The sequence below is a fragment of the Anser anser genome, assembly GCF_964211835.1.
Source record: "Anser anser genome assembly, chromosome: 6".
NCBI classification, from domain to species: domain Eukaryota; kingdom Metazoa; phylum Chordata; class Aves; order Anseriformes; family Anatidae; genus Anser; species Anser anser.
Genome location: NC_139726.1, coordinates 22,809,461 through 22,834,830, shown reverse-complemented (window position 1 = coordinate 22,834,830; position 25,370 = coordinate 22,809,461). Strand labels below are relative to the sequence as shown.

Genomic DNA, 25,370 nt, shown 5'->3' with positions numbered 1-25,370 from the left:
GTATTATCATACACACAAACATTGTTTTATAGGTTGCATTGTTACACGTGACAATAAGAAAGCTTCACCTTTTTGCCTTTTAGAAATGTTGGTGAATTTTTCATTTTGTATATTTATGCCTGTTCATCGTTAAGGAATGTAGCTTTGAGGAAAAATCAGTTTAGAAAGCAGTTGGTGAATCTCACTGTTGTTAAAAAAAAAAAAAAAAAAAAAGGTGAGTGATTACCAGAAGATCAGAGGTAGAACACACTGAGAAAACAGCTTTTAAGTAAGTAGCAAATAGTGTAATAGCTTTAAGTAAGTTGAGTAAGCCTGCTTTGAAGGTTGGGATCAACAGTGGTTTAAGACAAATCAGGTTTGACAAAATTTCTCTGGAAAAGAAATCTTCCTGTAGTTATTTTTAATCTAAAGGAAACTTAAAAATAATCCCCCCCTCCCCTTTTTTTAAATATAAACTTTGAGTTCTTGAATAATATCCTATTAAGTTTATATTTAGAGACAAAAACAATGTAGGAACAATAACAAAGCAATGTTTCTCCACTCCCCTCTCCAGAAAAGTGTAGTCTTTTTTTCATCCTAGCAGATAATGGAGGGTAACAGAATGGCATAAGTATTGGTAAGTTAATTGCACTTGAAAAGCTATTTAATGATAACAACATTTCTTTGGGTTTTCACTTGATGTCTTGCACTCAAGTTTTCTTGATATATTGAATAAAAATATTAATACTGTGTTGTCAAGATCAATTAAAAGCAAGTTACTTTTAGTATGAGAGCATCTGTACAAGCAAAAAGAATTAAGGGGCTCATAAGTAACTTAAGCCTCAAAAAAGTGTTGTAAATGAAACCAAAATGATCGTGTTTGAGCATTGTGTTGTGGCAGTTCTCTCTCAGTTGTAATGATTATAGTGAAATTTCCATTCCAGACCCGACGTTGTTCTACTTCTAAATTTACCAGAAAAGAAACATAGGGTATAACCTACAGTAAGAATGTTATACTTGGGATGCGTAAAATTTGCATGCACAGTTAGAATTTACTGAGCAGACACTGGTGAGAGTTGATAGCTTAGCTTAGAAAAATTAAAACCCAGTTCTGCTTTAAAGGAATACAAAAGATCTCAGTAGCATGGAGTCATGCTGTAGAAGTAACTCATAGAGAACATTTTTCAAAATTTTTGTTAAAGGAACAAAACTATCTGCTTAATGTGAAGCTGTGAAAGTTACTAACATTCCCACTAGTAACATTTCCAGAAGGTGTTTATTTCACGCATGTCAACAGGTTTCTAAAGTAATACTTTCTTTTAAAGAGAAAATATTAGGCTCTTATTGCTTTCCCATATGTGTATATATAGAGAGGCTTAAACGTGTCTTAATCATTAACCACAATGATTCTTTTCCCAGGAAGCTCCAAGGTTTTATCAGGTAGAGAAGGCAGTAAACATTACACAAAATATTGGTATTGATTCTGATCCAATCATGACAGCAATCCCAGGGACTTCTTAACGAGTTTAAATGGAATAGGGCATGCAAGCACAGTACTAAGAATGTATCGTACAGGAGCTTCATTTCAAAACCGGATGTTATTTTCAAATGATCTATCACTCATCAAAAACATTGTGTGATCCAAAGTGTTAAGTGGTCTTACTGCGTATTTATTGATCAGCTGACTTTTGTTCACAATTTGAGATGGTTAAAATCAGCTGTTAAAGTAAGACATTGAGACAATTTTTTTTCTCTCTTAATTTTCTTAGATTTATTTACAAAGCACACCACTACAGTACCAAGGGCTGATAATCTTTCCAGACTTCATTGTTCTCAGCAGCTGATGCCCTACAGCAGTTGTCTCTCACTTGTGTTGTCCCTGACACTGCTCATCATCTACATAAAGGTGCCATTGCTCTGGTCCTCCCTGCCTGCTATTTGCAGCATCCTCCTTGCACAATATTGTTTCCCTTTTGGACAAGGAAGTCTGGGGAATGATGCAGTGAAACAGCCTTCAGTCTCAGTTGAGAGAGGCTGCTGGGAGGCTATTGTCAATGATGCAGCACCAGCTCAGATTTATTTTTTTTACCTGATCAAGTGAGTTGGAGGTTGTGTCTACGTTGGCATAGGGTTGCCACGTTTCAGTTCCAAATCTGAGATTTATTTATTTTTTCTGAAGGATGCCACATTTTTTTTTCCACGTTAAACTTAATTATCATACGTTCACCCAGCCCATGGGTCTGATGAGGTTTTAGGGGTAACTTTACACCTAATTAATATTCATCAAGCCATACTTAAGTCAGTCAGTAAATACTGCACTTCCAAATGGCACAGGAAAATTCTCTCTGGCCACAGTACTCTGCCACTTATCCCAGTTTTATCAGACAATGGGGATTTTTTGTGTCCACTTTTTATAAAATGCACCTTTACTTTTAAGAATTAATGTATTTGGTTTCATTTACACATCTCGTGTTCTTGCAAGCTACTGCTGACTTTCAGGTTTCGGAGCAAGTGCCGTTCCTCAGGCAGGTACCCTGGGAAGATGGCAGGTCCCACCGTCCTCTGGCCATCCTCAGAATATATTGCCAATTAATAAGAAATCATTAATAAATAAAACCAAAAGTAAGCTTCTCTCAGGAGTCAGAGACCTTCTGGGTTAAATGTGTAGGTTTTGGCAGCGTGCAATACTTGTACTTCTTTGGCACGGAAAATGGCCAAAAGAGGATCTGTGGGATCGTTTGTTTTCTTTTGCATGGACACAGCATGATCAGGAGACATTCCTGGTTGCAACATTGCTTACATTTCTGTAGCTTTTTATGGAGTGTCAAGACTCTAGTCTTAAGTATTTGGTGAGAGTTTTCAGAAGTTATAGCTGAAATTATGACACCTAATTTTAAGCGAGATTTCTACCTTCTGGCCTCAAAGTGTGTTAAGACACTTTTTCTCCAAGGGAAGATGAAGTCTAAGTGACCTTCAGGCACATGTACGGAACTTAAGATTTCCCAGCTCAAAGTATGAAGATGCTCACAACTTATGAGGATATGAGTAGCCCTGTGGGGTGTTAACTTTGTGGTCTCACAGCAGCTTTGCATTTTAAATAATGCCTTTGTCTTTAGGTTGTGGCTAGATACTTTCCTGATCATAAAATAGCCTGTGAAGGAAGGAAGAGGTGAATAGCTACTGTATGAGTCTTTATTTGGACTGTAAAATCCATCTTCTTAAATGGTAAGAAAGTGCGGATGGGCTCTCAGTCCTTCACTTCTTCCTTTTGTTTGATCAATGAATGCTGCATACAGAGTAGGTGGCAGAGTCTGAAGCCCGTCTTTCTCATGCTATGATACCTAATTCAGCTCCTCAGTCCTTTATTACTACCCGCATTTGCTCTACCATTTAATCCGTTTTCCCACGTTGTTATCCACTCTGCCCCACTGGCAACCAAGGGGACTAGACAGAGTGATTGCTTTTCAGACAACTTGGAATAAGAAAAGTCTTTTATCTGTAGCCCTGCTGCTTGCAAACAAATGGACAATAGACACAATGAGACCGTTCGATGTGTCAGAGGTCTATCTCTCTTTCTTGGAAAAACATCTAATGTTCCCCTTTTTAAACCAAAAGAGAACATACATTATCTGTGCCCTGTTTTCTATTTCTTAAACAAAAAACAGCTGGTACTAATGCTTGCCTTTAGGAAGAGACTATCAGGAAGTTGAAATATCAAATCTTGGCTCTACTTAGTTTCCACGGTGATGTATAATTAGCTAGGCTGCAGTAACGTTATAGAAGGTAAACATAAGGAAGTCCTCTTGCTAATGGAAAAAATTAAACCATAATATTAAATAAGACTGAAGGGACTGAAGATTAAATTTGAATCGATTATTTGCAAATGGATGTGTATGTTTGCATTTATATTGTAATTTGATCAAAATATTACCATTGTGTGGCCAGAAATTTAAATGAGTTTGAAAGAAATAAAATGGAGGATTATTAGACATGGTATTGATGGTACAATCTTTGTTAGAGATTGTTGGTGCATTGATTTGTGTGAGGTTTTTTTCTTGCTTGTTGCTAATACCACTCAATTTGAAAAACAATACATTTCCCCGGAACATATCCAATAAGGAATGAATAGAGAGAAAACGGTTCGATCTGGAACAAATGGAAAAACAGATAAAGGCAAACCATTCAATTTTCACCCCTTGCGGCACCTTTTCCAAGTGATTATGGCACTGATCTAGAGTAACGTGTTTGTTTAAATACTTTTCTTTAAGCACTAATTGTTAAATTATCTTAATGTATTTTAAACTGAGAACATGGAATGTGGCCTTCAGAAGGCCATGTGTACAGAAAGAAATTGATGTTCAGTTCCCCAGATCCGTGTAGGAAGAAGGTTCAGTCTGAGGTTTACAAGATGAGTTTAGGCATGGAGTGCTGTTAAAGAATTAAAACTGTGGGATGTTTTCTATGAGATACTTGTTGAAATGTGGGGTTGGGAGCGTGGGATAAAGATTGATGTTCTTTTGGGAATCCTATTCCTTGTAATATCTGTCCTGCTTTATGGGCAGCAGTCTGAATAGATGTACAACGTAAAACCTGCTGGGGCAGGACCACCTACTGACCCTGATGGGAAGAGAATAAATCCTTTAAAACTTTCAGTGGTTCTCTGCATTTGGCCGTCTTGTTGTTGAGAACTTTGTTTTAGACTCTGGAAGGATGTTATTGAAATCAAGACAACGTGTGTAGTGATAGGCCCTGAGGAGCTGTTCTGTGCCTTATCTTCCCTTGATAAGATTAGTATAATACTTTCTCTCAGAGAAAGCTAAGAATAATAAGTGACCTTCTGCTTCTATAAAACTGCTGTAAGTAGTCAGAGCATATGTTACTGATTAGAACAGCAATTCACCTGATGCATCTCCTAATAAAAATCACTCTATTGCATATTATCATTTAGATATATTATTTTTCACCTTCAGACTCACTCTGTTTTTCTTGTGAAATTTTAACATTGTATGTTCTCCGTGTGCATTGTTCCCACTGACTTTAGCAGGATGCAGTGAAGGTTGCTCACTTTGGCACCGTGAGGTACTGAGCACTCTTAGCTCGTATTGACTTTACTGACAGTGGAGGACACGCAAGAAATATGGCTCATGGTGAAAACTCGTTTGCCACATACTAAGTTGACTAGTTTTTGCCACTTTGTACAGTGAAGTATTTATGTTTCTGTATCTATTATGTTGCCATACCACTCTAGTATATCTAGTATAGCCTAGTCCCTCACTTGTCCTAACTTACAGCAGGAGGGGTAGGTAGGCGTTCCTACCACTTAGGCTGCAGGTTAGCACGCTACCTTTCTACTTCCTCAGTGACTTGTGTTCACTCTGGATTGCAACTTGTGATCAAATTAGCATCAGGTAAAAATGCTTCTTTTTCCTGTTGTTTTGTAATTTCTTGCTTTTCGGTTTGATTCAGTGAACTTCTAATTTGTATGGTGTAAAAATGCGAATACAAGTACCAATTCATTTCCAAAAAAATGCCCCTGCAGTTTCTACACATGGTGTCCTCTTTTGTTAGTGAGCCACATGTGGATTCCTGAGAGCCCCCCCAGGAGTGTGTTGCTTCACATTTAAGTTTTCTTTAAAAATAGCACCTCCCAAAATTACAGTCGCTGTCAGGTTATTGGTAGGGGGGATGGTTTGGTTTGGCATTTTGAAAAACATATACATCCCAAAAAAATATACATCCCAAGACAAATGATTTTGCCCATATTTGCAGGAAGAATGCATGTATTTCACCTGAGGCAAGGTCTAATAATATGCTTTCTGCTACTGGGCAGTGCCCCATTGAAAAGAAATCACTTCAGCAAAGCACCAGTGCTTATTTTATTCCTTAACATCTCCTATGAAGCTTTTGATTGTGAAATAAAAATAATTCATCCTTTCAAATTCAGTTTTTAATATGCATTTGGCTGATCTGACCTCACAAAGTGGCCCGATGCCTTGAGCAGCCACCCTTGCTGCTGTCTGACCAGGGAGTGACCCAGAAGCGAGCTGTGAAGGCAGCTCTTTGCCTCCATCTTCTCTGCAGGAAACGTGTTGGTTATTGCCGAGCACAAGCACTGGTGTGTTCTCACACGTTGAGATTGCTTTCAGGCAGCAAAACGTTACAGGTTCAAAGTAGGTTTTGAAAAGGTGCTAATGGTCAGGTAGCATTGGTGTTCTTGCTTATGGTTGCCTAAAGACTGTCAAAATCCTGTTCCACCCAGGCTGCAGAGTTGCTAGCATCAGATAGCTTATGCGTTACATGTCCCGTATGTTACAAAGCTTTGCTTGAAGCTCAAGACCTAACAACCATAACACAGAAGGACTTTTGTACAAAGCTTGAAGAGTTAGTCCTTGGCCTTCAGCCAGGAATAAAGAATGCTTGCCCTTGTGCCATTTTGTCCTGTGCTGCTCCACTGCTGGCAGCAGTTCTGCTTCAGTGTAATTGTTGGCACCGAAGCTGAGCTGAGCGCTGAATGGCCTCTTCCTGCAAGAAAGCAGGGGTGCAGAGGTCTGAGACTGCGTCAAAACTGCGTATTGATCAGCTGTAATAGAGGGCTCTGTTATGAGAACTCTTCATATCAGAGCCAGGCAAATTGACTACAGCGATGCAGTAGTAAAGTACTAAAAAAAGCCATAAAGAGTGTGAAGTAATTTTCAGTTTTTCCACAGGATAATGGAGAGGCCAAAAGAATGCAGGAACAAACAGCTCCTTCTGGGACAGTCACTGATTTGGCTATCTGTCTGTAGCTGTTAATCTCTCCTTCCTATCTGTGCTAAGTAGTAGTTGAGGTTTTTCAGTCGCGTCTGGACTGAACACAGGGCATAGTCACAGCTTTAAGTGATAAAGTTTTTGTGTTTGTTTTTTTTAATTGTTTGCAAAGGCTTGATTACTCTTTCTTATTCTTGCTTACTGTTCTTTAAAAAAAATACTTTCCCATTTCATTGAGGCAGATTTGGAAGTCAAACCAGAAACTTCAGACTCTACTACGATGGAAAGCACTTTGTTGGGGAGAAACGTTTTGAGTCCATCCATGACCTGGTGACAGATGGATTGATTACTCTTTATATTGAAACCAAGGCAGCAGAATACATTGCCAAGATGACAATAAATCCAATTTATGAACACATAGGATATACAACTTTAAACAGAGAGCCAGCACACAAAAAACATATGCCAACCCTGAGAGATGCACATGATGGCAAAGAGTCTACAGGAGAGGATGAGGTAGCAGAAAAGAGGGTAAGCAATTGTTAACCCACGCTCTTTTTTTTTCTGATAGATTTTTTATTTTGTAATTTTATCCCCTCCCCCCACATCCTAAAAGTATCTGTAGATACTTAGTCTACATAATTATTTCCAGTATTGCATTAATAGTAATATTTTAAATTGTTGTAGTTTTTTTTTTTTAATGGTACTTGTGCATATTGCAAATTTCTCATTCAGAGATTTGTTATTTATCATTGTAAGGTTCCTTTCTTCATTTTTTTTCACAATTACAGATGTTGCCATTAAGTCACTCCTTTATGTCAAAAAGGCTATTTTGTCTTAAAATTGTTTACAGTGTCTAAAACAAGTGCCTGTTGGTCAAAAAAATAATATTAATATATTCTCTATTCCCCAAACAAAATGCATTCCATAATCTCTTCAGAAGTCTGCATACAATGACAGTAAAGTTGTCCACATTATAAATAAGCCTGTTCATTAAGATGATAAAATGTTAAAACATTTCACTTGGCTAAGTTCAGCCTGTCAGAAGCTGACAGAGCTATTTTTGGCCTCAGCCAGACTTATGAAGAAGGATTGCTCTCTTCAGAGAGTTGCGTTATCAGCTGAGAACTGACTGCGTCCTGGATTAAAAGAGAAAAACGAACAACAAAGAAATCTTAGAACCAGTGACAACAGGAATATTGAAGGAGGTTGGGAAAGTATCAGGCAGACAAAACAGCTGCCTGAACATTTATTCATGTGATAGAGACTAAGCTTAAAGAAAACAATGTAAATTCTGTCATGTTAAACTAATTACTTTGTTTATTGAAAAGCTAGCATGTGAAAGTCTTTTTAAAGTGCACTCTTACATAGGCTTACATGTGAATGCATGTATAATACTCTGATATGCTCCCCTACCTCGCTAACGTCACAGTGATGATAGGAGTATCTAATATGCTTATATTGCTTACAAGAAATACTAACCTCAGTTTGGATCATTTGTTTGTTTTTCCAGTCAGAAATATGTCTGTGATCTCAGTTTGTCTTGAGGGGAAGGAAGGGTCTCACTAACGATTCCCAACATATGTGACCATCTTAAAGAAACCAAACTCCCTACGGAGCCCACAGAGAGGGGAAGGTCATAGCTTTGGTCCTTCAAATCCTTCTCCAGCAGATTCTGGAGCACCAGACCTGACTGAGTTTGTTGAGAGATGAAGCACCCAACTAGCTTAAAGCACGAATCTTCACTGTTTGTCCTCCTGCGATCAGACCATGCAACAAAAGAAATATTGGCAGGCATATTGGTGCTAGCTGACCACATGAAATATTCAATTTGTTGCCTGTTAAGTACTAGTGGTAGAGGTGTGACAGTTCCTGGCAGCCGCTGACTTGCAGCATGCTGTTTCAAAAGGATTTCTTTGCTTGTTATCAGGGAGGGTTCATTGCAATGCAAAACCTGGGTAAAAATCTTCTGTCAGAGTTCTGTAAGTCACCACTTCGGGTTTGTTTGGTAGAATTAACTCTTGCTGCATTTGGTAGCTTTCAAGTGATGACACGACTGTTCTGTCACATTTTTTAGACTAATGAATAAGTTTTTGTAGTAAAGGGATTTTGATGATTATTACTGAAGGATATTGTGTTGGTTTTTTTTTCTGTAGAATACGTGGTGTTATGTCAAAGTATGATATGTCAACAAAGTATACAAATAGTTTTGAAGCATGTTTCATTAAATAGCTCAAGAACTATTAAGTATATCTAACAGGCTGAGATTGTAGATGAAAACTCTTTGCAGAGGTTAGCTGTGTAATTGCAACATCCCACACTGTTTGGAAGTTATAAGCAATTCAAGTTGCCTCATCTGCAACACAGTTAAACTGCAGTGGTGTTTACTGGCCTGAAGCCCAGCTTTTGAATCTTTTCACTGTATTTATCTTGGAACCGTATTGATGTGGACACAGTGGGGCACACAGACATCACAGTGCAGTTAAATGTGGAGATTTCAATTTAATTTAAAGTCATCACCAGCTGAGATTGTTACCCTTGGCTACACAGGGAAGGCACGGTGTGGCCCTTTTGCTGTGGGGTGGTGCAGAGGTCACATCTTTGCAGCCTTTACACCTCTCAGCACCTTTTCTGGACGATGACACAGAGTCCTGAGTGTCACCTCACACAGCAAATCCCATGACCAGAACCTGGTCTTGGCAGCAACCTCAGCACTTCAAATGAGCCCCAGGGTCCAGCTAAGGCTTGCCAAATCCTTCCTCCCTCCTCTGTAAGGCGTAGGAAGTGGGGAGGGGGGAAAATGTGGTGATGGCTTTGCCGGATGGCTCATGGAGAACGCGCCATAGGAGTGGTGGGGAGAGGAGACCTCGGAGGGCTCTCCCAAGCGCTCCTGTCACTCTGCAGGGGGCTTGGCTACTTGCACACCCACCAAAGCCGCCCCCTCGACAAGCTGGGAGAGCTGCTTCAGGTTTGGAGGGGCGAATGTGACTGTGGCAAGCTAGTGGGCTGCAAGCCCTGTGACTGAATCACAGCTAGTGGGACTTTTCCAGTCTCAGTTAATTTGATTAAAAAAACCACTAAAATCATGAGGTGGATATTTGTATGACATAATTTGCATTTAAAGCAAGAGTCTGATACTGTACGGCAGGAAATAGTTGTCTTGACTTTTTTAAAAGCCTCCCTACTATAAAAAGGTAACAGCCTAGCAGCAAGGATGCAGTTAAACAGAATACCGGATCTCTTTGCGAGATCATAAACTTTTTGTTGATAAAATTATAGATAACATAAGAAAAAGGCATATATCCTCTACTAAGTTGCTTGGAACGTCATTATACCCTTTTTGTGTAGGCTGCTGCTTCTTATTGATATTTACATGAAAACTTCAATTTATAATCACACACTACTTACCTTATTATGAACAGTCATTTGAATAATGTAACCAAGGTGTAAGAAAGCTTTCTTGTAGGACATTGATTAATAGATCAAGTATTTTTTCTTTGTCTCTGGTTAGAGGGATGGAAGAATAATTCCTGTTGTCCAATATGAAGTGAATATCACTGAATCAATGTTGACAAGTCTAACAAAGAAAATTGTCCAAAACCCAACAAGGAAAAAAACCACCCTTGTCCTAGCATGTCCTATCATCCAAATAGCAAAATCTGTGTGCTACAACGTTAGCTCAGGGATGATGAGAAAGAACATTTCTGCAAGGTACAGTATTTGTCAATGAATGCGTCTTTATCAGTTTTATACAGTAGTCAGGGAGATTTTCCCTAATTTTTCACTGTACATTCCTCCTCTGTAAACAGAGGAAAAAGTCTGGGTCTTGGGCATTGGTCACCCTGTGCCAAAATACATTCCCAGATTTGCAGGAATGGTTGTTCAGTTTCAAATCCAAGCTTTGTGATTGTTCCCCAGTCCTGTGTGAGTGGTGTATAAAAGATAAATCCTTCAGAAGAAGGAAAGGAGAGACACACAGGCGCTGACTGGGGAACAGCTGGTGGGAATGTAATTTCACTTCCTGACATAAAATCAAGTAGAGGAAATTGGGCAGCCAGAGAACACACCTCCAGCTTGAGGATGAAATATTAAAGAGCACTTCTCCTAGCCTTGAATTTGGTATGGGGCTGTGGCAGGGAATGCCACTAATGTATGTTGGATGCCTCCTGGTATGCACTAATACTACATTTCAGCTATTAATCCATAGTAAAAGAATTTATTGTATGTTGGATGACTTGTCATATGCAATACATTAAAAAAGAGCCTTAGTAAAGGGGAAGGATTATAGACCGCAAAAGATTAAAAGACGAAAATTACACAATTTTTAGATGAGGGCTGTAGGACACAAGTCACAATACTCCTAAGTACTTAGTCCTGCAAAAGACCATATTGTGGCGTGATTTAAGATGCAGTTTTTAATAGGGAAAACATGAGAATATAATCCACTACCCAGCATGAGCTTCACTGGTTATGAGAAGGATTTTGACTGCTTACCTTGTACGAGTATATATTAAAAATAAAATAAAAATTACTGCTTAATGATTTATGATTTCCATAAGCTATGAAAGAATTAAATAGTCAGAGATAACTGGAGGAGTAAAGATTGAAAACAGGAAAGAGCTTGTCAAGCTCCAATGCCCTGAATAGATATTTTAGCTGCTGTGCTAAAAAGGTAATGCTGGTTCCCAAAACAGTCTGCAGATTGTTCAGAACTCAGTTGTGCAGCTATCATGGTCTGTGTGTTAAGACAGAGGCCTGAGATTCGTTTGAAAGGGAGCTTCCCATGTGGATTCAGTCTGTATGGCCTAATGTGGAGGTGGAAATAATACCCACTATCACAAGATTTACTATTCCTCCCGTGCCTTGAATACTGATGGATCTCTGAACGTTTTCCTCTCTCAAAGGTAATTATGGCCTTGGAGGAGATGACTTGATTCAATTAAATACCTTATAAAAACGGTAGCTCTCGAAAATTAATAAATATCTAGATATATATGTCAAAGCCCTTCATGAAAGCCCTGCAAAACATGAAATTATTTTTTTTTTGATTTTGACATGCTTTTGAGATATTAATGTAAGAAGGTATATGAGTGATTTATCCAAGATTTAACATCTGTTATAAGAAAACAAAATGATCAGTTATGATCTGTCCTGTCTTTCAGAATGAAGTGCTGAGGTTAATGTTAGGATAGCAACTGAATCGCATTTATTCTTGTTTACACTGGTGACAAGTGCTATTTCTTCAAGAAACTGTAGTAACAGCAAATCAATTAAAACCCCCTTCTAGACTGTACTACATTCAGTTCAATTCCCAAAGATGGAAAGAACTGAGAAGAGGTTTGTGCAGCAGTCATCCAACAAAAGCACCCTTTTGTTCTATTTTTAATGGTCTGAGTGGTGATACCATTTTTCCTCCGTGGTAATGAAGGCTGATTGTCTGCAACTCTGTTCAAGGAGATTTGGAAATGTAAATCTGTGTCATTTTAGTAGGAAACATGCTTTTAAGCCTGCCTCCAAAGATAATCCAGAGCACAAAGTTAATTGCAATTTCTGTGTACATTTCTAATGGATTCATACCAGCTTCCACACAGAAAATCAAGGGTCACAGTTATTGTTGTTCCCAGAGGGACCGGTCTCACTTCCCAACCTTGAGGTGATACTGATACCTTCATTAAGGACACTAATACTTTTCTATTCTTGTTCTCAGTGAAATATGTTGGTGAGATCTGCTCAAAATCTTCCTTCTCCAAGACTCGTTTTATCTTCAGGGAAAGGATATCAGAAAATGTAGCCAAGAAAGTTAGAGTAGTCTGTTGTCATAATCCCCCTTAGCGAGGTCTGTGATGGAGGAAGACAGCTTTGAATGTGATTTGGCACCCAGTAATGCCAACATGGGGAGCAGTAAGGACTGGAAAGAAGACAGGATCTTAATGGTCAGAGAGGAAAGTGTGCTTTGGGAGTGAATAAATCTTGATTCTGGAGGCTGTTTGAAATATTTCCACTTAATCAAATGAACTTTTTTTTTTTCAGAAAAGATGGGTGTGTAAGGTGTAAAACTCTAGACAAGCCGTATCTAGAACAAGGATAGTGACAAAGCAATAATGCTGTTAAACGTACTGCTTATAAATGTTTACCTTGAAGTACATTTAAAGACACATGAGGATGAGCACTGAAGACTCCCAGGGGTTAACTTGAGGAGATTGTCAACTCTTTTCTCACAAATGTGCCTTCCCAGTCCCTGCGCGGGTGTCCATGACAATCACTCTGTAAGTTTAATGTAATTTATAAATAAAACATAACTCTGTGGAAGGCAAAAACTTCTATTTATTTCTTCTGGGCTTAGACCATCTTTCAGCAGGCACTTCAAAGCACAGACAATTTTGTCAATACCAAGGAAGTTAACAGAATGAAGGACGAGTCTCCTTTTTAGGTGGCTGCTGCAGCATGTCGGCAACATTGTACTCCGCAGAGGTTGCCTCAGTCTTCCTCGTCTTCTCTTCTGTGCATTGGCATTTCTGGCAGTACGGACCTACTGCTGTATTACATACACCATTATACATGGCACATGCAGCTCAAAATTAGACTGCAAGTGCTTATGGTATCTTTTTGTAAGCACATTTGTTTTTAGCTTAACTATATGTTTATTAAGACCTGAGAAAGGCAAGCTAATTGCATGCGCTGTCCAGCGTGCAAACATCAGCACAAAGAGGATTATTTTCTACAAACTGCAGAGTGCTTGTTGCTCTCACGGCCGCTGAGAGTAACCTAGGGCCTTATTTATGTTCAGTGTGGCAGTAAAATTGATATACTAAAAAGATTATATAAACTGATCTTGTTTTAAGATTCAGAGCTTCCAAATGAAGCATAAACTTTGCTAATTGAATCCCCAGGTCACAGAATATCTAGCTTTTCTCTTGTCAGTGCCTCGTGATTGCAGAGGGTAAACGTTGGGATTGCAAGGGTTTTTAGCTGGACCTGTGGCTCAGCTCCAGTGCTGAACATGGCTCCCTGGCTCTCCTGGTTTTCCAGGGCAAACCCTTTCTTCTTCTCTCCTTTCCACTACAGTCAGTGTTCAGCTGTGCCCTATTAGTCCCTGTGCATTACAAAAGGCATCCCAGCTGATTCCAGTTAACCTCACAGGACCTCACCTGCCTGGCTGGCTCTGTGTGGGCCTGTGCCTCCAAAGAACATTAATTTAATGCCCACACAATAATGCGGGGGATTACTGTGGAGTGAAAGTCATATGCCTGTGTTGGTAGCCGACTGCATACTGCTGGTCTAGTATTATGAAGTTAAAAATAAATACGGCTGCACAAATTTCAGAAAGTGAAGAGTGGTTTGGGTCAGGTTGTGTTTCAAATGCGCACAGCACATCTCCTGTCATGTTACTGTGCTGCAGAGATGTTTGCTACCATTTTGTGGGTTCACACAGCTGAGGATCAGCATCCCACTTCAGCCTCGTTTCGTAGGTGCAAGTCACTTGACTGCCTGCTGAGAAGACTTTCCACATTACCTTCTGCTTTGTCACTTAAGTGTGGCTTTTCATGGTCTGGCACGTGAGATTTATACGCAGAGGTGGAGTCTTTGTCAAGTCAAGTGCTTACTTACAGCGAGGTGGCCGTCTGCCATGTGAAATCAGGGGGCCAGTCCCTCAGGCTCACACACCAGACCCTCAGCAAAGGCGTGGGGAGTAATGGCACTTGGTGCGTGTCCCGTGCCTGTTCAAGCCTTTGTAAAATTAATACTGAACAAAATTGTTAAAAAGGCTGTAAAGCAGTATGATTGCTGTGCAATTAAGCCTGAAGAATACTGGCTGTGTTGTTACTGATAAAGTGAAGCCATTAGCAAAGAATAAGGTGCTGTTCTTTTTCTGCGTTTCTCGGCGTTGTGAGAGGTAAGTCTGTGTGAAGCCCCCACCAGTAAAATGCGGTTCTTTCCAGGGTCACTGATGTTTGATGGTTTGGATCTGGTTACATTTTTAATGCCTTCTAAAATCTAGCATCTAGCCTTAGCTTCTCTTTTGTTTACTGACAGAAATTTCCTTCCTTTTTCATTGGCATAGCCAAGCAGAGGGAGGAACCTCCCTCAGCTCGTGAAGAGCCAGAGAGGATGGCTTTGTCTGGGCTTTCTTCAAGGGGGGAGAGGTTTTCTGGTGGACCTTACGGTGTGGGGTGTGGAAATAGAGAAGTCCAGCTCAACTCCTGATGAGCGAGGTAGAGCTCATGGCTTCAGCCCTAACAGGAGTAGGGCTGCGTCCCATCACTGTGGGCCTTATACTTGTGATTTCCAAAAAGACCGCCTAGATGTATAGCAGGGAAACCCCTCATAAATTCAGGCCTTTTTTTAAATAAAAAATAAAAAATGTTTCCCTTGACTTTTTATGTGTCCTCACAACTTTTTTTTTCTAGTGGTTACAGAAAGGAGCTGGTGGATCTTTCTCAGAGCAGGCACATGATTGCTATTTATTATTTATGCCACAAGCCTGCCGGGCGGTGAGGGACTGCAGTGGGTTGGTTGTTAGCTGGCAGCTCTGCCGTTTGTTGTTCTGTTTCCATAGCTGTGTGAGTTTTGGGTCTTTTTTTTTAAACTCCTCCTCCCATCTGGCATCTCCTAATTATTTTCTATTACTAATCACTTCTACAGGAAACAGACTGGACTGTTGAATTAAGAGACCTATAAAAGGATAATTTTGTTATTTACAAGTTTCTTACCTCACTGAGACTTTATAATGTGACGCTGTATAGCTGGTGATAATCACCTTGGGCTACGATTGTGTCTAATCTTATAAACTAGGCAGGGTCAGGTCTGGTCACTCATTGAATATGAGACTCCCAAGGCAGCGCTGGGGCTGCAGGAAGTGGTGTTAGTAGCACCTTTTGCTGTGAATTAATATCCAAGATGTCTTGTGTTTTATTCCCTCTGCAGTTCTGTGTACCCTGCATGACTCCGTGCTGAGGGTCTGATTACCAGGAATTTTCTCCACTTACCTCCATCCCTATTCAATTAGGGTTGCTGTTTGAGGATGTGGTTTATTTGTTGTTTTTTTTTATTATTATTAGTTAGATGACGGGGGGAAAACATTTTGCATTGGTCAGTGTTTATGTGTTCACAAGTACATATACATATCAGATGACTTCTGTACAAAGATTGAAAGGGCGAGGAGCCGTGGAGGTCTGGTGTCATTCCCTGCTCAGTTGGATAGTCAGTCCCATGACAGGCAGGCACATCTGCTGCACTCATAATTGCCCATTCATAAGTGGTTACCAAATCCATAAGACTGCTGAAGAGTGAAGTGCGTGTTTTAGAGGTGGTAGCAGAAGGAGAAGTAGTTAGAAGTATTTGGAAGCATTGGACTATGAAATAAAAAAAGAGCAGTCCTTTGTCTTGTGGTTAATGCTGCAGAAGTTGATCTGTTCCAACCCTTCTTTCTTTACTTCCAGTCTTTCGCAAGAAAAAAGATGTTTTCAGATAAAATTCCTCATGCTTAGTTTTAGCCTCTAGCTGAATGTTTTTCTCTTCTGCTCTTCTTACTTTGTTCAAATTCAGTTTTGTTGCTAAGCTCAAAAAACTGCTTGCTCTTATTGCTTCAAACCTGTCACACTAGTCATCAGTGAAGACATCAACTCTTGACAGTCTTGCAAAGTCTTCCTTAGATCATTAACTTTTAGAACATTAAACTTTTCCATATTTAACATTTTTTTGTGCATGGCATCAGCAGTTAGAAACAGTGTTGCTTCTGGCATTCGCCATTACTACAGTCCTAATGTTTATGCAACAGGAGAACCATCAAGTTGAAAAATCTGACTCTTGTTGCTCTGTACTTTGTCATCTTAGCACTAGTATTCCTCCAACATCCTCACAACTTCAAAGATAACTACGGGATGGTGTGTTTCTAACAGACCATATTATAATACACTTAGACTATCTTGTTTTACGTGGGGATTTTTATTGCATTTGTATAGAGCTAAAGCAGTTGAAATAGTTTGCCTAAGGAATATTAGAGCTAGTATAGCAAAGTATAATGTCCTGTATTAAACCTTATTAAACTATCTGAATTAGTACATTTTCTTATGGCTTCCAATTTGTGAATTAGATTAGTAGTGCTGCTTAAAGGCAAGCAGTTTTTCCCCCTTCCTAAATGAGAGAAGAGGAGATGAATACTGTGAAAATATGGAAGGCTATTCCCAATTTCTATTCTGCATGTAATGGTAAAACATTTGAAAAGCTCTAGGCCTTATTTCATGTACCAAATAGCTTATTGCTTGAAGATTTCTGGTGATTTTGCATTGCTGGAAAAGTCTTGAAGCATTTACCAAAGTTAATATGATAGTGAATTACATTTGCATTCAGGCATTTCTGTGAATTGGCTGATGATTAGACTAACAATGTGCTTAATACAAATGCACAAAAATTGCAAAAAGTATCATGTGTTTTTATCTTCCGCAGAGTTTGAAGCGTTCAGTCTCTTAAGTGACAGCTTCTCATTCACTCTAGCCTCCGAATCATTGCTAGCATTTGTCGCAGAGCTGCAGCCTGGTGCTTGGAAACCGCCAGTCACTTTTATCATATGCTGGTGTGCAAGGCAGGCTCTCTGCTCAGCAGGCTGGCAGTACTGGGAGCTTACAGGCTAGCTTTCTGTGGGCCTTCTCTTGGGCTGTTCTTATCATTGAAAATACAAACAACGTTAGAAATCTTCTGAGCAGTGCCACTTAAAGTGGTAGTTTGAGGGTGGGCAGTGTAAAGAAAAAATTGCCCCTTAAGGTGAGATGAAAAATGTGACTAAGAAGTAAGCAGTTATACTGGATAAATATTTCATTGCCATTGTAAATAATTTGATTTCCTCGTCTATTGTCAATAACTGAATTTAAGAAATTGAAATATACTCCAAACTTAGTTGTTTTTTGAAGTTTAACATACCCTATACTCAGAAGAGCTTCTGTCCAAAGATCATATGCCTCTGAAATCCCAACTGTCAGATCTTTGACTTACTGAGTGGGACCTGGGAGCAGCATATTTCAACTGAAAATAGAGATCAGCTGAAAATTATGTTGCAAAAAACTGCTGGACTTGCTGAATAAAAAATAAAATAAAGCAAAGTCTGTCCTCTGTAACAGAAGTTGTATAACCTGTATCATGCTGATTCCTGCTTCTTCCCTAAAAGGTAACTAATCTATGTAGCCCAAATTTATGAGGGGGAGTTGCATTGCCAACCCCACTGTAAAACATTCAGAATGATTTTGACCATTTGAGAGAATGTTTTTTTGAATGTATCTCTCAAGTAAGAAATTTTAACAGCTATAACTTCCTATAGGAAATGGGATGCTTCCTGCCCTTGCATGAAAATTTTCATGACAGAGGCATTTAAAAATGTTGATTAGGAAACTTAGAGGGAATAAATAGGAAAGATGAACCATATGTGGAAAAGGAAAAATGGGAAAATTGGAACACTGGTCAACAGGATGTAAACCAATTATTTTCTGAGAATCTAACCAGGGATTCGAAGATTTTATGAGTGGCAATTAACGGGTCATTTGACTTTGAGACTTTTCAGAGTGTAATTCCACTACCAATTTCTTTCTGGTTTCATTCATTGCAGGTTTCAAATCAGTCCTGATTGAAATAGTTATTTATGCAAAGAAACTGGGAGCCAACATGAGAGACTCATGTGAAGGATGATCAGCCTTCCTTATTTTCTCCTTCTGCCTAATTACATCGCATAAAATGAAAGTAGACCCTGACCCACTGCAATGGTGCAGCTCTGCCCATGGACATACATGCACCTAGAAAATTGTTGATAGGGGTCTGCCAGAAGTGCTAATTAGCACTTAGGATTACCACGTTTTGTAATTTTTCTGCAGTGAGGTTGTCCATAAGTAGGTTTTTAGCATTGCAAATTTTACATGAATGTTTCCTTTCAATGTCACAACTCTGCTATTCTTTCAGAGTAAAAGATGTTTTCACCTTTCATTCGCGGAGCTGAATACAGTGTTAATTAAAGAAAGATTAGGACGCTTTGCACTTTCAGTCTTATTTTTGCTAAATAAGTATGATTATGGTCTGGTGGAAGTATGTTGAAGAAAGAAAGTGTGATAGCACATGTATCATAGCAACATAGCTTATTCAGGAAGAAGTGGATGAATTGAAAATAGAGGATGTGCCAGAGGAACAGGTGTGGTCTGAAATACAAAGAGTGTTTAGAAATTAATGAGCTGCAGTTTTTAATTACAACATATATTGAATTATTCCAAATTGCATTACTGTGTAGAATTAAAAAAAAAAATACTAATATTAGAGGCATTAGACTGCCAGAGAAGACTAATGTGAAACGAATATTACACATCAGGTAAGAAAATATTACAGACAAAAGAAATTTCCATCCTGCTTGCCTATGTCATACCAGTATCCACAGCTCCTATTCCATGAGAAATAAATTTAAAAACCCTATAAATATGGTAATAGAAGGATCTTGTGGATTTCATTATTATCCCTAAAGGTATGAATTTTCAGATACAAAAAGATACAAAGATTTATTTTGAAACCTACTTTTAACAATATGATTCTTAAATGGGTATGATAAAGGAAGTGTAGTAAATTATTTATTTCATAAAGTTTAGCCACCATCAACATTCCCTTGCTAGGAGACAGGTAAGGTCCCACATCAAAGGGTTTTATTAAGCCTCTTATGTGCCTTCTCTCTCTCTCAGTTTGAGGAAAACCTCATAGCAGTCTATGTCAGATAAGAAATAAACTAACTGTAGCTTCAGAAGATTAGTCTAACAGCCTGTTTTTCCTTATGATACTTAAATGTAGTATATTAGTAACAAAAAGCATTTGCCGTAAGAGTAACATTTATGCAGCTGCCAATTTGCATTACATTTTGACTATGATCACTCCTATAAAGCACATTGTCTTGGAGCATTTGTAAATGACTTTGAAGTTCTTTTTGCAATAAAAAGTGCCACAAGTCAAGAGATTTTTGCTGGAGTGAAGCCTCGCTGCAGTAAACATCTTGGTCACAAAGGCACAGCTCCCTGTAGGCCAGCAAGGAGCCACAAGCCGACCTCTTTGCTCCATCAAGTCCTCTTCCTACAGGTCTCATAGCTGCAAGATGTACTGCGCTCTAGCCCTGATCTAGCAATGCCTGTTGGTGTAAAGGTAGGCTGAAACCCCACGAGTAGTCCTTGCTGTCGCTCTGCTTCTGCCTTTCCCCTGGAGAGGGGCACACGATGCTGGTGGCTGCATTAATTCTTCATCCACTTCACCACCTCCCTGGCCCAGGCTTCTGACAGGACAGGATGGACCACAACCAGATCTGTGAAGGACAGGAGGGTAGATGCAAAGGATTGAAAGCGAAGCTGGAAAGGAGAGGTTTCATCTGTAGGATTTCCTGGAGACAAATTCTTCTGTTTCTTGATGCTTCCTCTCTTCGCTCTTGCAGCTGTCTTACGTGCTCTCCCTGATGCTGCCAGCCTCCTGGGACAGCGAGATGGTACCTTCTGGGCTCTACCTGCCCTTGCTCCCCTTCTGTGCTTACCAAGTTTGCCTGGGGTCAGTCCCCTTTTAATTCATCTTGTTTTCCTGAGGAAAAAAAAAAAAAAAAGAGGTGGTGGCAAAGAGCTATGGCAGAGCAAGGAGAGAGAGGGTTGCTGAGGCTGATTTCTCAGCAGGAGCTTACTGTCATGAGTAGCCTGCTTCCTTACCTCGGTAAGAGTCAGGAATGAAAAGATCTTGTTTCTTGGCTTTCTGGAGAGCTTTTGTCACGGTGTTTGATTGACGTGCCCTGCCTCAGTGTCCCATAGCATGGTAGCTGCTGTGCTTTTGTCATGCAGGACTATCTTGGCCCTCCAAGCAGGCTGGTGGTCTCTGGCTTTACAGAAAGAGTTGCAGCAGTTGATTACTTTATCAGATGCCGTCAGGGCAGTGGGGACAGTGTTTGCAGGGAAGAGCTTTGGGGCTTCAGCTAGTTCAAGGCAAAGCAGGAGCCCCGGGAGGAGAGGAGGACTGGTCAGTCCATCTCACCCACAACACAAGCCGTCAGGAATCTTATTACTATTTCTACAACATACCTAAAGTTGTGGCTAGTGCTTGCAAAACCCAGCTTAGCATTGTTATTCATTGCAGCACCCATGTCCCTGCCTGTGCATTCGCACGTGTCCACATGTGCCCCTGTAGCGCTGAGTGACATTAATTTTAAACATATTCAACATAGCGCCCTGGGGATATTTATACCTACTGAGTATGAAGAAAATCCCTAGTCTTAACCCTCCTGCTTCAGTGGACACCGGGTCTGGTTACTGACCTTGCTAAATGTGAAGTTTTAGGATGTTAACAATGTCCTCCAGAACCAGAACAAGAGCTGAGCTTGTTCCTGGAGGTACTCTGAGTTGGTTTTTTATTATTTTTACCATTGATAGATCCATGATTATACACCAAAGTAGGTACATCATTTTCCCTAGGAAAAGAAATGTGGTGTTTGCCACTGAAAAGTGCCTTGCTTGCATCGCTATCCAGACCAACAATGTTAGTTGTTTTTGTCTTGTCAGTTACTGAGAGATAAATGGTCACAGCAGCACCTCTCGCTGGTGCGCAGTGTCGACTTACCATTGTCAGAAGGCCTGCATCAGTAGCTGTGGGAAGCAGATCCACAGCCAGCTGGGGCACCAGCGAGGAGTAACCAGGCCGACCCAGGTCCGAATCGGGCGCAGTGGCTGGTCAGGTGTAGGACTGAGGCTATGGCCAAAGAGTGGCTCTGTTGGCTTCCTCAGAGGTCTCGCCGCTTGTTTAAGAGTTTGCTCGCTTGTTATGAAGACAAGGCCTTCAGGGTGTGTCTGGAAAGACATCAGTACAAACATAAAATCTTCGCAAATAATGCTGCTGCACTCTGTGCTGCACAATACGGGACCAAGCTAATTCACTTTTTATGCGATAATTTATATCAGCTTATCCATTGGGCAACTTGTTCCCCTAATTTAAACTTTAGATATTTTTTTAAACTATCCTACTTTAAACCAAGCCAAAGATTTGTATGAATTTATTTATTTAAGGTTTTAATTAAAATTTTGTGTTTCTTTTTAACTTCTGAAATAATTCTAGATATAAAAATGCTTCTTAACATTACCTGCTGTGGAAATAGTGTTTGCTTTTATCATCCAACATAATTTTTAAAATCATTAAAATCTAAAAAATAGCCATTTCTTTAGCTTTGCAGTAAGCATATTGGGGGAAAAAAAAAGTCTGATTTAATTAGAAGCCAGTCCATTTGGAGAATTTTGTTATGAAAAATAGATTTTTTCAGCAGTAGTTTTCCATCATTCAACTTTGTCGTAAACACAAACTCACCTGTGGGTAACTGAAAAGGGGGATGCACATTGAACGAGGGTCTCCATCAGGCTGAGTGCTGTGTTGCAATTCTAAATGTCTCCAATTTTAAATAAAAAGGGAAATTTTGGGGCTTCCCTCCTCCCCCAGTAATAATTCAGTAAAAGATATGACGGGGAACAACCTATGCAGCGTGGAACAGGCCTCCCCCAACGAGGACGGTATTGAGGAAATTGGGCTCAGTTTCACAATCTGACTGATTAGGTTTTGTAGACTGTATATTGAGCCCATAAAATATTCTCATAAAGGGCTCAGGCAAGGAAGGATTTTCTGAGCGTATACATTTGGCTAGGTTAACTATACACTGAAACAGCATGACAAAATACACAGTGGCTAACTGCATAGAAAACCAGGTTCGGTTTTCAAATATGTTGCTCCTTGAGATGTATACAATAGGCCATCGTCTTTGGTTTTCAAAAAATGCATGCAATATGACTGCTGGTTAATTCGGTTATTAAGATGCATTCCTTAGAGGGAAGAGATTGTATTACATATAAAGCCTGAAACAATGAAGGCATGTTTAGTCATTGCAGCATGACAATGCCATATGAGAACAAAAAACCTGCGGTGTACTGCACGTGCATTTCCAAGACTGAAGGAAACATGAAACTGTGTTTGAGGGAGGAGCCAGGTGCTCATGAAACAAAACGCTATATTAAGCTGGAAATGCACATGGGGTTCAGGATGTCTGAGCAAGCCTAACATGAGCATTTTAGGACTTGTGAGATTAACCCGATGCTTTAATCTTCAGTGGGTTTTGTTGTTTTTGTTTTGTTTTGTTTTGTTTTTTCCCTGGAGTAATTTTAGTTTATTACTCAACAAATGGGAAAGGCATTGATTTGCCTTTTTAGAAGGATAATTTGTCTGATGTTGACTGAATTATATGACTGGATTAAACTTGCATAATGTGACTTTCAGAGAGTGACTAATTGGAATTTACTGCAAGCCATGGATGACTTTAAAATCAATTCTGTGGAGTCTTCATAATAAGACTTACTGATTGTGAGGTTAGTACCATAAAATATGCATATATTATCCAAATAACACCGAGAACAAATAGTGCTCAAGAAAATAGCTGCTTCTACTGCATGTGAAGGAGTGCTCCATGGGGAAGAAAGGAAAGCGGTGTCACAGTAGGACCCCAGACTGAACCACTCTTATGGCTGAGGTTTTAGGACAAATTAGAACATTTGAAACAGCAGGTTATAGTCTTTGGGGTTTTTGTTTTGTTTTGTTTTTTCTTCCCTCCCTTTAGTCCATATGTACAATGTACAACCTCTAAACAGATGTCTTGGTTTAAAGGTTGACATTTTGCTGGGCTTGGGTTTGTTTGTTTGATTTTTAAGTCACTAAAATGTACAGGACTGAGAGTCTGTTCCAGTTGTGTGCTCTGCTGAGAGTTTGCTTGGCTATTAATTCCAGTCATTCTGGTTTTGGTTTACCTCAACCCTGTGAAATCATGTCCTTAAATTAAATTTTAAAAAGTCCTACAGTCCCCTTCCTCCTGTGATCTGCCCAGTATACTGATTCCTAAACATGCATGTCTGTCACAAACCAATTAAAAGTAACATAAAATCAGGACTTTACTTTGAAAAGTGGAAGGGAGAAGACTTTCCTCCTTACATTCCTACCTCTTTTTCATCCCATGTGTAATGGACAATCTCTAATAATTGTCCCCATTAAGGCAGACTTCCGACAGAGCAAACTCTGAAGACAACTGCTGGAGAATGGAAGTGCTCAAGGAGGCTGGTAGGTGGGCGTACAGGGGCCACCGACAGAGCAGGCGTTGAATCAGGAGCCAGCCAAGGATGTAAGAAGAGCAGGGCTTGCAGGCTGGGAATGAGGACAGCATAGGGTGACCAGAGCCAACGAGAGCCTCAGAAGAGAATTGCATCCTGCAGGATTTGAGCTGAACCCACAGCTCCTTTATTTCTCGTGTGCTTTCAATGGTTTTGACCCACCTGTAGTGGCTAGAGCACCTGGAGGACGGGGACTTGCTCCCTGCTACTTCAGTAACTCATGAACAGATAATCTAAAGATCTGGACCTGCCTGGGGACTCAAATGATGACCAGCTAGAGGTATACAACAAATTTTGTTTTCCAATTCTGCTTTCAAACCAAAGGAAGAGGGCTGTGTTAAGAGCACTGGCTTGCAACAGCAAACGTCCAAAGTTAGGAAATGGCAGAAGAATGATGTATGTGTTCAATGACTTTGTCATCTGAAAGCAGTTTTAGGATGATGAATTTTAACTACTACACTAGTTTATGTTGGGGAAATAAATATAAGAAATCGATAACATTCTATTTTTCATTAATTTTCATTAAAAAATATATATTTTTAAAAAAACTTTATGGTTTTAACTCTCTTTCAGTCCAGGTTTTTGGTGTGCACAAATACAGTGCATATAACACATGAAAAGGGCTGTAAGTGTAGGTATATGCAGTAGTCCTTTAGTTGTGTACAGCAGAAAATGCTTTCTACTGAACAGTGGCAAACTGATTTATGTAAAACCAATAAGCAGTCCTTGTTAGATCACTCTAACACGAAGCGATGTTAGAATTAAAATTCATAATCTTATAGCTACTTTTCAGATTATAACATGTTTTCATAATTACAGCCATGAGATATGACCTTTCCCTGTTGGGTAGTTTTGCTTTCCCTTTTATTGTCAATCTTAAGATTTAATTTTCCAGGATCCAGAGATCGGTTTCTACTAATGTGACTCTAAAGTGCAATTGAAAATAAATCAGTTCTTCAGAATTAGGAAAAAGAAAGCTGACAATTAAGGAATAAGCATGTTAAAAGAAGAAAAAAATACTGAAAGGAAAATTCAGAATGCTTTATCTTGCTTCTTAAGTGATATTATATAGAAACTAATATGAGTTGATTCTGATAGTAAATGTATTCTTGGAAATGGCTGGGTTATTTATTTCCAACAAATTAAATTTTCAAAGGGTTTATTTCCTAGTACCAACTTTTGGTGATTTATTCTTTTTCCCTTTAAAAGAAGAGGAATTTGGGGTTCCAAGGAAGTACGTAACAAAAGCGTGTTTCCAAAACTCCACAATTTTCTTCCTGAGCCTGTTGTCACCTGAAGCAGTTTGGAGAGGGCAGCTCCTCTGGGTCAGGTTTAGGTCCACCTTGTTCCACAAGGACTTCTGCCTGCTGTAGTCTTTGGGAATGAAACCATGAAATGACTTCAGCTAGGAAGAAAGGATTGAATGAGCCTGAAGGCCTGCTTCCTCCTCCCCTGTGTCCCTGCAAT

The 25,370-nt window shown here is 39.6% G+C and overlaps 1 protein-coding gene across 2 annotated transcripts in view; it reads left to right on the top strand.

Moving 5' to 3' along the window:
- The window catches only part of CHN1 (chimerin 1), a 96,114-nt gene that overhangs the window by 40,185 nt on the left and 30,559 nt on the right, over nucleotides 1–25,370 (top strand). For both annotated transcript variants that reach the window (XM_083842068.1, XM_083842067.1), the window contains exon 6: nucleotides 6,969–7,257. In XM_083842068.1, the coding sequence (XP_083698194.1) occupies nucleotides 6,969–7,257 (289 nt within the window). The remainder of the gene's footprint in view (nucleotides 1–6,968; nucleotides 7,258–25,370) is intronic.